The sequence below is a fragment of the Lampris incognitus genome, chromosome 19 (assembly GCF_029633865.1).
Source record: "Lampris incognitus isolate fLamInc1 chromosome 19, fLamInc1.hap2, whole genome shotgun sequence".
In the NCBI taxonomy this organism is placed as follows: domain Eukaryota; kingdom Metazoa; phylum Chordata; class Actinopteri; order Lampriformes; family Lampridae; genus Lampris; species Lampris incognitus.
In genome coordinates, this window is record NC_079229.1 from 3,229,581 (window position 1) to 3,245,112 (window position 15,532).

Here is a 15,532-nt window from a genome sequence, read left to right on the forward strand (position 1 = left end):
GCTCGCACTTTCGCATATCCCTCCACAATCTCACTCTCTCTCTCTCTCTCATCATCAGCTGCTTCTCCGGGGTCGAATCGCGGTGGCAGCAAGCTAAGCAGGGCACTCCAGACGTCCCTCTCCCTAGCAACACCCTCCAGCTCCTCCTGGGGGATCCCAAGGTGTTCCCAGGCCAGAATGGACATGTAGTCCCTCCAGCAAGTTCTGGATCTACCCCGGAGTCTCCTCCCAGTTAATCTTCCTGGACCAGTCTTCGATGCTGGAAGTCGGCAAGCCCCGGTCCCCACCTTTGCCTGCCACCCGGCCTGCACTGCAGCCTACCCCAATGCTCATTCCCGCGGATGGTGGGTCCACAGGGTGATAGTCCCAAATGTAGGCACACGAGGCTCCTCGTCCCTGTGTTGCTCTTCCTCAGCACTGCCGCTCATGCGTAGCCGCCTAGCTAACTAGCGCACTGTAGCGTAGCTCAGCTAAGAAAAATGGGACGACACGTCCATGAAAACCCAGTTCACCTTGTCGTCAAAAATATGTGGTAACTCCAGCTTAAAGAAAAGGACCCTAGGACAACTTCTTGTCTTTGAATTAACTTTATCTAGGACCGACAAACTCGACAGTAACATGTAGCAGCAGTGTGCACCGCGAACATCCGACAAGTTGGAGGGCATTAACACACACACACACACACACACACACACACACACACACACACACACACACACACACGCATACCGGAAACACAGCCGTTCTTTTCAAAAATGAAAGCTCGTGTTACAAGAAGTGGAAAGACGGCTGGTCCAGATGACATACCTGTGGAGACATGGAGGTGCTTAGGGGAGATGGCAGTGGAGTGTTTAATTAGATTGTTTAACACAATCTTGGATCGGAGAGGATGCCTGAGGAGTGGAGACAAAACATACTGGTAAGCTGTAGCAAGTACAGAGGTATAAAGTTGATCAGCCACAGCATGAAGATATGGGAATGAGGAGTGGAAGCTAGGTTACGAGGAGAGGTGGTGATCAGCGAGTAGCCGTATGGTTTCACGCCACGAGAGAGCACCACGGATGCAACGTTTGCTTTGATGGAATGTTGATGGAGAAGTATGGAGAAGGCCAGAAGGAGCTACTTTATGTCTTTGTGGGTTTATAGAATGCTGTCAGAGGAGGTGTGGTATTGTATCAGGAAGTCAGGAGCTGCAGAGAAGTATGTAGGAGTGGTGCAGGATATGTACAAGGGAAGCGTGACAGTGGTGAGGTGTGTGGTTGGAATGACAGATGGGTTCAAGGTGGAGGTGGGATTACATCAAGGATCGGCTCTGAGCCCTTTCTTGTTTGCAATGGTGATGGACAGGTTGACGGACGAGATCAGGCAGGAGTCTCCGTGGACGATGATGTTCGTGGAAGACATTGTGATGTGTAGCAAGAACAGCGTGCAGGTTGAGGAGAGCCTGGTGAGGTGTGTTACAGGGTCTAGTTAGACCGATGCCATGGGCAGTCTACTTTGTTGTTTCATGCAACAATTTGTAAGATGGTGACCAATGTATAACGAGCGAATATACTAGGTGGCTGAGTCGCACCCGTATTTGCAAATGAAACTGATCGAATTTGGGTGAATTACTCTGCCTCACTTGGTTATGCCTGGATTGCTGCTTAGCGACGGTATGAACCACGTGGGTATGTGGACTTGCTGTTTCCATTGCTCTCTTTCTAATGTCAGTCTCTCAGTCGCAGTGGTTAACGCGAGTTCCTTTTCTCTCAATATTCTGCACCTTGTGCTCTCGTTTGCAACACCCAGTACAGTTTTGTCCCAAATCATCTCATCCCTCGGCTGTCGTACTCACAGGCTGTTGCCTTTTCTCTCAGTCTGGTCACACAAAAAAGCAAGTATACTTGAGTTAATTCTATTAAGTAAACTTAAGTAAAGTTCAAGTATATTTCCCAGGTATATCAATGTACTAGCATAAGCAAAGTGTACTTAGGTATGATTTTGTTTAGTATACCTCTGACAAGTACTTAAAAAGTGAACTGAAAGCATACTCACTGATTTTTAGTTTAAAATAAGTATACTAATAGCACACTTGAATAAACTACTTTTTTGTAAGGGGGATTCACCTTCCTCCTGTTTGCAGCTCCCAGACACGTGTAGCACCCAATAATGTAATAATGTCCTGAGAATGTAAAGACGCCTGATATCTATCCATTAGCTGAACCGCTCACCCTGCTCTCAGGGTCTCGGGGATGCTGGAGCCTATTCCAGCATCAAGGGCGGCAGGCGGGGAGACACCCTGGACAGGCCGCCAGGCCATCACAGGGCCCACCCACACCCACACCCACACACACACCCACCCACCCACCCACACACACACACACACAAACATTCATATCTAGGAGCAATGTAGTACAGCCAGTTCACCAGACTTACATGTGTTTGGACTGTGGGAGGAGACCAGAGCACGCAGACACGGGGTGAACATGCAAACTCCACACAGAGGACGAGCCGGGACGGACCACCAAGGCTGGACTACCCCGGGGCTCGAACCCAGGAACTTTCACTTAACTTGATCTATGAACACGAGTTGAACTACTCCTGACACCAGATTTGTCTAGGATATACTGAATGCACGAACAAATGACAGACACGTGTGCCAAGCTCAGAATATGTAATCTCAAGAAGCAAGTAACAACTCCCCTGCATCTGACCACCGATGATGATGCAACGCTTTCTGTTCTGACTACTACCCAGAGGAAGCTGTTCCTTTATAACGCTTGCATTTTTTGGATTATCAAAATTCTTTTCATAACTTTTGATCAAGAGGGTCCATATATTCTAGGTACAATGTTTTGTGTAGATTGGACTACAATCTAGGAGGAGTTCAACAAAGAATATTTTTCATATTTTGCAAAAAATATTTTATGGCCTGAAATGGACGTGGCTTACATCTTTAGGAGAATTTATCTCAGGTCTTGTTACTCATTTGGATGAGATTCAAATTCTTGGTGATTTCAATATTCATCTGAATAAGGTTGGTGATCCTCTAAGTAAAGCCCTTCTGACGTTTGTTGATACTTTTGGGTTTGCTCAGTTACGGTCAACTCACTGTAGTGATAACACCCTTGATTTGGTTTTATCTAAAGGGATAGCTGTTTCTGATCTGACTGCCTTGCCAACCACATCTACTGTGTCAGATAATTTTCTCATTGAAGTATTATCGGCCTGACCTGGCACAGATGTAATTACCATTCGCCACATTCGTCCATCCACTATATCTGCAGCCTGAAGTCTTGTCTCCTTTCACTATAGAGACAGAAGACTCTGTTGAAAATCTCACTAGTGACTTATATGTGACCCTCTCTAGTTGAACCTTACACTACCGGAGCTAGGCATCTAAAGAGGCCTACACCCTGGTTTGATAATGAGACACGTGCTCTGAAGTGGACCTGCAGGAGACTGGAACGTAAATGGCAAAAATCAAAATTGGTTTTCTACCTCAGCATGAGTTTATTGAAATACAAATGGTCTTTATCTGCTGCGAAACACACTTTCTTGCTTAATCAATATTAATAAACTTAATCCAGGATTTCTCTTTGACGCTAACTAAACTTACTAAAAAGCAGCTGTCTTTAGCTGCTCACCATTCAATGCCCATGAGTTTCTACTTTTTCTGCAATAAGGTTGATGAGATCATAAGCAAAATTAGTTCACCTCCAGCTACTCCTGCAGATCCTGTCTTATGAAATTCATATCTATACAATGAGTCACAGATAGTTCCTATTATTACAGCTTTATTTCTCTTGATACTTTGACTAAGCTTGTGCCAGCTTCTAAACCAACTACTTGCCCCTTTACCAGCAAAATTTTTAAAGACCTCTGGCCTCTGTTGGGTCCTAAATACTAGATATTGTTAATTTATCACTTACTACTGGCACTGCTCCCAGCAGGTTTAAGACAGCGGAGGTCAAACCTCTACTTAAGAAACCGCACCTCAATCCAGGGTTTCTTAATAACTATTGTCCAGTCTCTAATCCTCCATTCTTTTCTGAAATACTAGAGTTGTGTATCAACAACTTTCGACCCATATAAAAGAAAACTATCCTGTCACTCCACTGAAATTGCTCTGACCAGAGTGGTGAACGATTTTCTCCTTGCTATAGACTCTGATTCCACCTCTGTGCTTCTATATGCAATAGTCCAACCTCTCCCGAAGAAGCCCACTCTCGACCCTCTAGTTTAAAGCGTTTTAGACCAATTTCAAACCTACCTTTTTTTTAATCTAAAATATTAGACAATTTTGTTGCTCTTCAACTAATCAGACACATGAATAGTTGTAGTATCCATCAATCACCCAAACTGCTTATCCTGCTCTCAGGGTTGCAGGGTCGCCTATCCCAGCAGTCATTGGGCGGCAGGTGGGGAGACACCCTGGACAGGCCGCCAGGCCATCACACAGGGTCCACACACACACACACACACACACACACACACACACACACACACACACACACACACACACACACACACACACACACACACATTCATACCTAGGGGCAATTTAGTATGGCCGATTCACCTGACCTACATGTCTTTGAACTGTGGGAGGACACCGGAGCACCCGGAGGGAACCCACACACACACACACAGGCAGAACATGCAAACTCCACACAGAGGATGACCCGGGACGACCCCCGAGGTTGGACTACCTCAGGGCTCAAACCCAGAACCTTCTTGCTGTGAGGAGACCGCACTAACCACTGAGCCACTGTGCTGTAGTTGTAGTATTTTCGAGCAATTTCAATCAGGATTCCGTACCCACCACAGCACAGAAACAGCTCTCATTAAAGTTACCAATGACTTATTGCTCACCGCTGATTCTGGTGCTTGCCCAATTTTAATTCTGCTTGACTTGAGTTCTGCATTTGATATGGTCAACCACAACATCTTTTGAATCACCTGGAAAACTATGTTGGCATTTAGGATACTGCTCTGGTCTGGTTCCAATCCTACCTATCTGACATCTTTCTCTGTTACAATGGGAGAATTCTTCTCATCCCCAGCCCACCTCTCATGTGGTATCCCCCAGGGATCAATTCTTGGTCCATTATTATTTTCCATTTGCATGCTTCCCCTGGGTCAGATCATTCATCATTATAATATTAATTTTCACTGTTATGTGAACGACACCCAGCTTTATGTCCTGCTTACTGGTAATGACACACATGTTATGGCTTGTCTCTCCAATATTACGTGCTGGATGTCACAAAACTTCCTCCGGCTCTATGAGTCCAAATCTGAAGTCCTTTTATTCTAGGGACGCACTCCGCCTGCAATTTCGGTGAGTTTTTAGAATTTACTGAATGGACTGTGTTAACTTTTTCTTTTTTTGCTTCATTCTCTCCGTTTTTGTATGTTTTTGGTGGTGTCGTTTTCTTTTAGATATATGTTTTATGTCTTTTGTGTTGTACTGCTGTGGTTGGGAGAAACGAAATTTTGTCTCTTTTGTGTAAGAAAGTACATGAATGAGATGACAATAAATTATTTTGGATTTCTGATTTTTCGACTCCAAGCTCCGTTTTGACACACGGATCACCAACGTAGTACAGTCTTACGTTCTACAAATTAGGAATATCGCAAAAGGTAAATATTTTCTATCCCAAACGGACCTTGCAAAAGTCATCCATGATTTCATCTCATCGCGTCTGGATTATTGTAACTCTCTAAGATGAGTTAGAAAAGTAGGTTTTGCAAATTTCACAATTTTGTGAAAAAGCAGCAACTAGTTGCCTATTGGTGCCAAATAAAGGATTTGGATATTTCACAATTTTGCAATAAAAATTACTAGCAGAAATGGCCGTCGCCTTAAGATTCATCTCAATTCAGGGAATGCGTGCATGTTAGGCTCTTGAATGTGCGATGTACAATTTAGTAGCTACTGGCCAAAACGCGCTTACCTAGATTATAGCTACACCTGCTGGTTGACATATGTCATTTTTGGTTGCTGACATGTGCACCATTCTATACCTCCCCAGTAATTTCACATATACTTTTGCGATGTATGCTGCAGTACCACATTTCCCAGTGGAATAATGATAATAATAATAATCATAATAATCATAATAAGCCCCCTTGGCTTGAACCCCTAATTAGATTTTTTTTAAAAAGTGATAGTAACCCATTACTAACACTGGCCAGAGTGCTTTAACAACTTCAAGGGGCTGGATTTGTCTTGTCTGCCATCACCTGCTATGGTATTAAACAGTGACCACGGTAACAACTATAAAGACTTAAAAGAAGACAAGGCCCTTTTTACCTTGCCCTGAGGATCTGTCTTGATTTCCCATCCCCTTGGTAGTTCCAGATGTGTGTCAGCAAACTTATTGAGAAAGATGACCAGGTCTCGGTTGTGTTGGTAGCGCTCAAAGTTCCTGGCATCACGACGCACCTTCAGGATCATGTGTTTTACACAGGTACTATTGGTGAACATTCGGTAAGCTCCCTGTGCAGGGGGTGGGGGTGGGGGGGGGGAGACAGAAGAAATGACAAACTGAATTAAACTTTTATGCTTGTAGGAAATCATAGAAGAACTACTTTTTACTATTGTCATTTGAAATGTGCATCTGTGATTTGTGGTCATTTCTGACATGTTTGGCAGTGTTATGTTAAATAATGTCATTTTTACATGGCAGTCAATTCAAGTGGTCAATTTTATTTGTATAGCCCAAAATCACGATTTACAAATTTGCCTCAAGGGGCTTAACAGCAACACAACATCCTGTCCTTAGACCCTCTCATCGGATAAGGAACAACTCCCTAAAAACCTTTAACAGGGAGAAAAAATAGGAAGAAACCTCAGGGAGAGCAACAGAGGAGGAGCTCTCTCCCAAGACCGACAACGTGCAATGATGTTGTGTTTACACAATATACACAATACAACATTGAAAGATCATAAGGCAATTATAATGGAATTATAACATATATGAAGAATATGATGAGCAGGATGCCAAGCAGTGTCCAGATGCCACCAAAACAGCCCAGGACCGAAGTCACGTGACCAGCATCACCATGTTAAAAAAAAAGTCACACATCTTAGTGAGAGAAGGATATAACATTAAAATGTGCACACAAGGGAGACTCACATGACACCATTCACACACAGAAGAAGAGAAAAGAGAAGACATTATTCAGAGAGAGAGAAAAGACATGTGAGAGAAGAGAACAGTTTGCAAGTCATTAGTCATAATCAATTAAGTCATCAATTAGTCATAATCTATATGCTATAATTTCATCGGCAGAACAGTGGTTGGTAAATTCATTGAAACAGAAAACCAACCCACCATGCAGTACAGGTTATGAAGTATTCAACTTAAAGGCAACTAATTGTAAGCTAAGGCAAAAAAGACGAGTTTTAAGTTTGGATTTAAAGGACTCAGCAGACTCTGATGGTCTGATGGCAGCAGGCAGGTTATTCCACAAGAACGGAGCCCGATAGGAAAAGGCCCTGCTGCCACCAGCTGACTTCTTGTTAACTTTGGGGTCACACAGGAGCCCTGTATTTTGAGAACGAAGAGCTCAAGATGGCATGTAAGGTTTAAGGAGATCAGACAGGTAAGATGGGGCAAGCCCATTTAGGATTTTATAAGTCAGCAGAAGCACCTTGAATTCTGATCTAACATGGATAGGAAGCCAGTGAAGGGAGGCAATAATTGGTGTAATATGGTCAGATTTCCTAGATTTAGTTAGGATTCTAGCTGGAGTATTCTGAACCATCTGGAGACTTTTAGTACTAGGATGTGGCAGACCTGAGAACACAACATTACAGTAATCAAGTCTGGATGAAACAAATGCATGTATTAGTCTCTGCGTCAGCCATTCACAGACTACTACTACTACTACTACTACTTTCGGCTGCTCCCGTTAGGGGGCGCCACAGCGGATCATCCGTTTCCATCTCTTCCTGTCCTCGGCATCTCCCTCTGTCACACCAGCCACCTGCATGTCCTCCCTCACCACATCCATAAACCTCCTCTTTGGCCTTCCTCTTCTCCTCTTCCCTGGCAGCTCCATATTCAGCATCCTTCTCCTAGTATACCCAGCATCTCTCCTCCACACATGTCCACACCATCTCAATCTTGTCTCTCTTGCTTTGTCTCCAAACCGTCCAACCTGAGCTGTCCCTCTAATATACTCGTTCCTAATCCTGTCCTTCTTCATCACTCCCAATGAAAATCTTATCATCTTCATCTCTGCCACCTCCAGCTCCTCCTCCTGTCTTTTCATCAGTGCCACTGTCTCCAAACCATACAACATAGCTGGTCTCACTACCATCCTGTAAAGCTTCCCTTTAACTCTTGCTGGTACCCTTCTGTCACAAATCACTCCTGACGCTCTTCTCCACCCACTCCACCCTGCCTGCACTCTCTTCTTCACCTCTCTACTGTACTCCCCGTTACTTTGGACAGTTGACCCCAAGTATTTAAACTCATATGCCTTCGTCATCTCCACTCCTTGCATCCTGACCGTTCCACTGTCCTCCGTTGGACACATAGCAACTGAAAATAGGACAACTATTGAATTTTAGTGTATGTGTGTGTATGTGTGCGCAAATATTTTCCAGTACTAACATAATTGCCATGAAGCACAGTGAAGAACTCAGGATGTGTGACAAACTTGACGGCAGGGGATTGAAGAAGAAGGCTGAGCTTCTGATGATTGACAGGGGAGCAGGGGCCTTCCCTCCTGGGCTCTGAGGACAGATAACAACCAAGACATAGATGGATAATTAGAAACCTATAAGAAGTTGCTTGGATTAATCCATCTGCCCTGTAGAAGCAGCAAAGTGGTTTAATTCATAGGCACAGTTATTTTTGACGAGGATTACTCAGTATTTCAAAAACAGATGACTTCTCTCCAAACATCCCCAAAATGTCATATATATATATATATATATATATATATATATATATATATATATATATATATATATATATATATATATATGTATATCCCCCCTTTTCTCCCCAATTGAATATTGAATCCGGCCAATTACCCCACTCTTCCGAGCCGTCTCAGTCGCTGCTCCACCCCCTCTGCCGATCCGGGGAGGGCTGCAGACTACCACATGTCTCCTCCGATACATGTGGAGTCACCAGCCGCTTCTAGGCGAGGAGTTTCCCCAGGGGGACGTAGCACGTGGGAGGATCACGCTATTCCCCCCAGTTCCCCCCTCCCCCCCAAACAGGCACCCTGACCGACCAGAGGAGGCGCTAGTGCAGCGACCAGGTCACATACCCACATCCGGCTTCCCACCCGCAGACATGGCTAATTGTGTCTGTAGGGACCCCCGACCAAGCCGGAGGTAATACGGAGATTCGAACCATGTTGGTAGGCAACGGAATAGACCGTCACACCGCCTGGACACCAAAAAAAAAAAAACGTAATTAACTAAGTCTTTTATTGGCTACTTTGACTTTTATAAAATTTGACTACAGGGATCACAAACTTATTATTTTCTCAAATAGATAAGTAATTTCTATCATTTATACTGATCAGTAGTTTCTTTTAAAATGTAACTTTCTGATAAGTGGGTATTTAGTCAATAGACATTTAATTTAGGTACTTAGTGATTTTTTTTATCGTCTGTCTCTTTCCTGTGACACACTATCATTACTCATATAGATGCAACTCTTCAAAATATTGTAACGTTCATGGTCTTCTATGCCTCTCTCTCTTCTGGTTGGTCTTGGTTATGCACCTCTCATTATCATACGCACTTCTGTCCCATCTTGTCCATCATAGCTCACGCTCACTACTTCAGCCATGCCACTTCTCACTCTCTTGCCAGTTTGTCCAGTAACCCTGCCATTCAGAGCCTTGCAGAGGCATGCAGAGCTTTGCAGAGCCACGCAGAGCCTTGCAGAGGCATGCAGAGCCACGCAGAGCCTTGCAGAGGCATGCAGAGTTTTGCAGAGCCACGCAGAGCCTTGCATAGGTATGCAGAGCCACGCAAAACCATGCAGAACCACGCAGATCCTTGCAGAGCCATGCAGATCCTTGCAGAGCCTTGCAGAGCCATGCAGAGCCATGCAGAGCCTTGCAGAGCCATGCAGATCCTTGCAGAGCCATGCAGAGCCTTGCAGAGCCATGCAGAGCCATGCAGAGCCTTGCAGAGCCATGCAGATCCTTGCAGAGCCATGCAGAGCCATGCAGAGCCATGCAGAGCCTTGCAGAGCCATGCAGATCCTTGCAGAGCCATGCAGAGCCTTGCAGAGCCATGCAGAGCCTGGCTCTTAGCCAGCCTCCGCGGTCTAATGTCATGCCTGTTGGGTTGTCAGTTACCTTGCTTTTTTATCTGTTCTGTCTTTTCCCGGGTTTTTGCTGATAGTAATATGGTAGTACGTAAGGGCACATGTGGGTATCTGTCATTTCATGTGACTAGAGTGACAAACAAGTGTGGCAAGTAGCACAAGGCCATATAACCAGGACATAACATCAATAGAAGATAAACTTGTTTATGCCCAAAAGTATGATAAGTGACATTCCATCATGTAAGTGTCACCCTTATTATGCAGAAAACAGTAGCAGCAGTAGTAGCAGCATATCAAGACAACCATTAGACTGTCAAAGGGCGATGACTGAAGACATCCTAACGTCATCCTTGCATCGATAGAGAGGCTCCTGCTCCACCAACATGTCCTGATCCACAAGGTCCCTGATTAAAAGCACGACATTGACTGACGCCAGTAGATTGTTCACTAGATTTGTAAATGGTATAAAGACAGGGAGGCTTCTGTCTGATTTTCAGTCACTCTGCAGACCTGACTCAGACTTTGTTGATACGTCAATAAAAGTCTTATTTTGAAGGACCCTCATCTCATTGACTTTTTTTGCAATTTCTCTCTATCACTGGCCACCACAGTAATCTTCCTAAGTTCTTTTTGACAGACCTCTTGAGTTAGTTTTTTTTTTTGGGGCTTGTCACCCATTTTGTTTTTTTTACATCTTGCCAAGTAAAGGCCCTTATGATTTTGGACATTAACCTACCTCATTCTACTTTTGTGTCCCACCTTGAACCCCTGTAATACCGTGTATATTAGATAGACCTGAAAGGTGATAATCTTGTGGGATATACTCTGCTATGATAAGACTATAAGAGGATATGTCAGGTGGAAAATAACTTCAGAGCACAGATGTTGAAAGCCGAGGCTCAGTGCTCTCTACCTGTCTGTGCGGCAGGGCCCTCTGCTTCGCTGTTGCCACTCCTTTCCAGCCTTTGACTCCCACAATCCTCCTCTATGGCCATTGTTCTCTGGATGTTCTGGTACCTGCAGAGAGTCGGTGCATGATGTTTTCTTAGAGCTATACCAGTTAGTGGTTTGTTTTCTTTCTTTCTTTCTTTCTTTCTATTCCTTCAGGCTTAGTCTCTGATGCACATGCTTTAATTAACCTTTGTATAATAGGCCATGCACACAAATTACATATGCCTTGATGAAAACAGGGAGCCTCTAATGGACAAAATACATTTCCAGTAGTTTTGAGTTTATGCATTATTATCAACAATAATATATAATAATTACAGACGGAATGGAAAAAAGGGTCCCTATGCACCTTCAGCCATTGGTCCCTGAATCAAGAGGTAAAAACAAATACAATGGATGTTGATTTCATTTATTTCCTCTCATATGAAATCCATAATCAGCATAACATATTATTCTTAAACATCCCAGATCCTTTTGATCCTGCAGCAAATAAGAATCATAAGGAAAGCCACTTTACTCAACACTGTATTCTTACAACGAATTGTATTTTTACAGTGAATGTGTTCTCCGCATGTAACCCACTCTCTTGTCTGGAAGCAGTGGGCAGCTGCAGCACCCGGGAACAAACTCCAGTTCTTCTTTCCATTGCCTTGCTCAGGGGCACAGGCAGGATTATTAACTCTAATCATAATCACTATGATGTCACTTTGAGCTCAGTTTTCACCAGGCGTCCATATATATATATATATATATATATATATATATATATATATATATATATATATATATATATATCATCTTCAGCCGCTTTTCCGGGGTGGGGTCACGGTGACAGCAAGCTAAGTAGGGCACTCCAGACATCCCTCTCCCCAGCAACACCCTCCAGCTCCTCCTGGGGGATTCCAAGGTGTTCCCAGGCCAGATTGGACATGTAGTCCCTCCAGCGAGTTCTGGGTCTACCCCGGGGTCTCCTCCCAGTTGGCCGTGCCCGGTAAACCTCCAAAGGAAGGCACCCAGGAGGCATCCTAATCAGATGCCCGAACCACCTCAACTGGCTCCTTTCGATGCAAAGGAGCAGCAGCTCTAATCCGAGCTCCCTCCGGATGTCCGAGCTCCTCACCCTATCTCTAAGGCTGAGCCCAGACACCCTACGGAGGAAACTCATTTCAGCCACTTGTACCCACGATCTCACCCTTTCTTTCACTACCCAAAGCTCATGACCATAGGTGAGGCTTGGAACGATGTCTGACTGGTAAACTGAGAGCTTTGTCTTCCGGCTCAGCTCCCTCTTCACCACAACGGTCGGGTACAATGTTCGCATTACTGCTGATGCTGCACCAATCCACCTGTCAATCTCCTGCTCCATCCTACCCTCACTCGTGAACAAGACCCCGAGATACTTGAAATCCTTCACTTTGGGCAACAACTCATCCCCAACCCAGAGGGAGCAAGCCACCATATTCCAGTAGAGAACCATGGCCTCAGACTTGGAGGTGCTGACTCTCATCCCGGCCATTTCACACTCAGCTGCGAACCGCCCCAGTGCACACTGGGGGTTGCGTTCTGATGAAGCCAACAAAACCACATCATCTGCGAACAGCAGAGATGTTCTGAGGTTCTCCAAGACCACAAAACACATGTACACTGGCTGGTCAAACTCCCATGCCCCCCCTCAGCACTTCCGCAAGAGTTGGTCCATTGTTCCATGACCAGGACGGAATCCGACATTGTTCCTCCTGGATCTGCGGTTCGACAGTCGGTCGGAGCCTCCTTTCCAGCACCCTAGAGTAGACTTTCCCAGGGAGGCTGAGCAGTGTGATGCCCCGATAACTGGAGCACACCCTCCAGTCCCCTTTTTTGAATATGGGAACCATCACCCCAGTCTGCCACTCCACAGGTACTGTCCCCGACCTCCACACGACACTGAAGAGGCGTGTCAACCAAGACAGCCCAACAATGTCCTGACCCTTCAGCATCTCAGGGCGAATCTCATCCACACCCAGCGCCTTGCCACCGAGGAGCTTTTTAACTACCTCAGAGACCTCTGCCAGGGACTTGGGTGGGGCTTTCCCTGAGTCTTCAGACTTTACCTCCTCCACTGAGGAAGTGTTAGCCGGGTTCAGGAGCTCCTCAAAGTGTTCTTTCCACTGCTCCACAACATCCCAGTCCGGGTCAACAGTTCCCCTCCCCGGCTGAACACAGCCTGAGTCGAGCCCTGCTTCCCCTTCCTGAGTCGCCGGATGGTTTGCCAGAACTTCCTTGAGCCAACCAAAAGTCCTCCTCCATAGCCTCGCCGAACTCCTCCCACACCCGAGTTTCCGCTTTCACGGTTGCCGAAGTGGCGGCCCTTCTGACCTCCCAGAAGGGCTGTGTGGGTGTGTGTGTGTTTATATATATATTATATGTACACACTCCGCTCCTCATTAGTTGAGCACTCACAACACCATTGACAGATTCGGGAAAAAACGCTACATATATACACTACCGTTCAAAAGTTTGGGATCACCCAAACAATTTTGTGTTTTCCATGAAAAGTCACACTTATTCACCACCATATGTTGTGAAATGAATAGAAAATAGAGTCAAGACATTGACAAGGTTAGAAATAAGGATTTGTATTTGAAATAAGATTTTTTTTTACATCAAACTTTGCTTTCGTCAAAGAATCCTCCATTTGCAGCAATTACAGCATTGCAGACCTTTGGCATTCTAGCTGTTAATTTGTTGAGGTAATCTGGAGAAATTGCACCCCACGCTTCCAGAAGCAGCTCCCACAAGTTGGATTGGTTGGATGGGCACTTCTTTGAGCAGATTGAGTTTCTGGAGCATCACATTTGTGGGGTCAATTAAACGCTCAAAATGGCCAGAAAAAGAGAACTTTCATCTGAAACTCGACAGTCTATTCTTGTTCTTAGAAATGAAGGCTATTCCATGCGAGAAATTGCTAAGAAATTGAAGATTTCCTACACCGGTGTGTACTACTCCCTTCAGAGGACAGCACAAACAGGCTCTAACCAGAGTAGAAAAAGAAGTGGGAGGCCGCGTTGCACAACTGAGCAAGAAGATAAGTACATTAGAGTCTCTAGTTTGAGAAACAGACGCCTCACAGGTCCCCAACTGGCATCTTCATTAAATAGTACCTGTTAGAGCCTGTTTGTGCTGTCCTCTGAAGGGAGTAGTACACACCGGTGTAGGAAATCTTCAATTTCTTAGCAATTTCTCGCATGGAATAGACTTCATTTCTAAGAACAAGAATAGACTGTCGACTTTCAGATGAAAGTTCTCTTTTTCTGGCCATTTTGAGCGTTTAATTGACCCCACAAATGTGATGCTCCAGAAACTCAATCTGCTCAAAGAAGTGCCCATCCAACCAATCCAACTTGTGGGAGCTGCTTCTGGAAGTGTGGGGTGCAATTTCTCCAGATTACCTCAACAAATTAACAGCTAGAATGCCAAAGGTCTGCAATGCTGTAATTGCTGCAAATGGAGGATTCTTTGACGAAAGCAAAGTTTGATGTAAAAAAAATCTTATTTCAAATACAAATCATTATTTCTAACCTTGTCAATGTCTTGACTCTATTTTCTATTCATTTCACAACATATGGTGGTGAATAAGTGTGACTTTTCATGGAAAACACGAAATTGTTTGGGTGATCCCAAACTTTTGAACGGTAGTGTATATATATATACATATACATATATATCTCCCAGAAGGGTTGTGTGTGTGTGTGTATGTATGTATGTATGTATGGTATGTATGTGTGTGTGTGTATGTGTGTGTGTATATATATATATATATATATATATATATATATATATATATATATATATATATATATATATATATAAACACACACACACACACTCTCTCCTCCTTCATTCATCTCCTTCTCTCACCTTCTGTTGAGTTGTTCCATATGCTGGCTGGAAGTCAAACAGGGGAGGGTGTGGTCCCACTTGGGGGCATGGCTAGGTCTCTGCCAGGTTGTTGTCCGGTTGACATGGTCCACATAGAACACTCTGCCATGGCTATCAATACGAGCCTCCCAGTCTGCCGAGGACATGAAGACATGGGGGAGGTGGTAGAGTAAGCTTTGAGGGAGCATATGTGTAGATACATACAGACTGGTGAATAGGAGACCAGAGATTTCAAAGGACAGATAACCAGGCCTAAATCAGTCCCCCTCAACATTTGCTCTTTCTTGAGAAGTTTTAATTAAGTTTGACACACCCAATCAATAACAAGAAAAAAAAAGTCACCTAATTTAAGGAAGAAGACTAGAAGA

General features: G+C 44.4%; 1 protein-coding gene across 1 annotated transcript in view; it reads right to left on the reverse strand.

Annotated features, from left to right (window-relative positions):
• Positions 1-15,532, reverse strand: part of LOC130130102 (E3 ubiquitin-protein ligase HECW1-like) — a 100,894-nt gene that overhangs the window by 52,964 nt on the left and 32,398 nt on the right. The window contains exons 13-16 of the mRNA XM_056299833.1: positions 15,144-15,297; positions 11,209-11,312; positions 8,613-8,719; positions 6,302-6,487 (exon numbers count right to left, since the gene is read on the reverse strand). Coding sequence (XP_056155808.1) covers positions 6,302-6,487; positions 8,613-8,719; positions 11,209-11,312; positions 15,144-15,297 — 551 coding nt within the window. The remainder of the gene's footprint in view (positions 1-6,301; positions 6,488-8,612; positions 8,720-11,208; positions 11,313-15,143; positions 15,298-15,532) is intronic.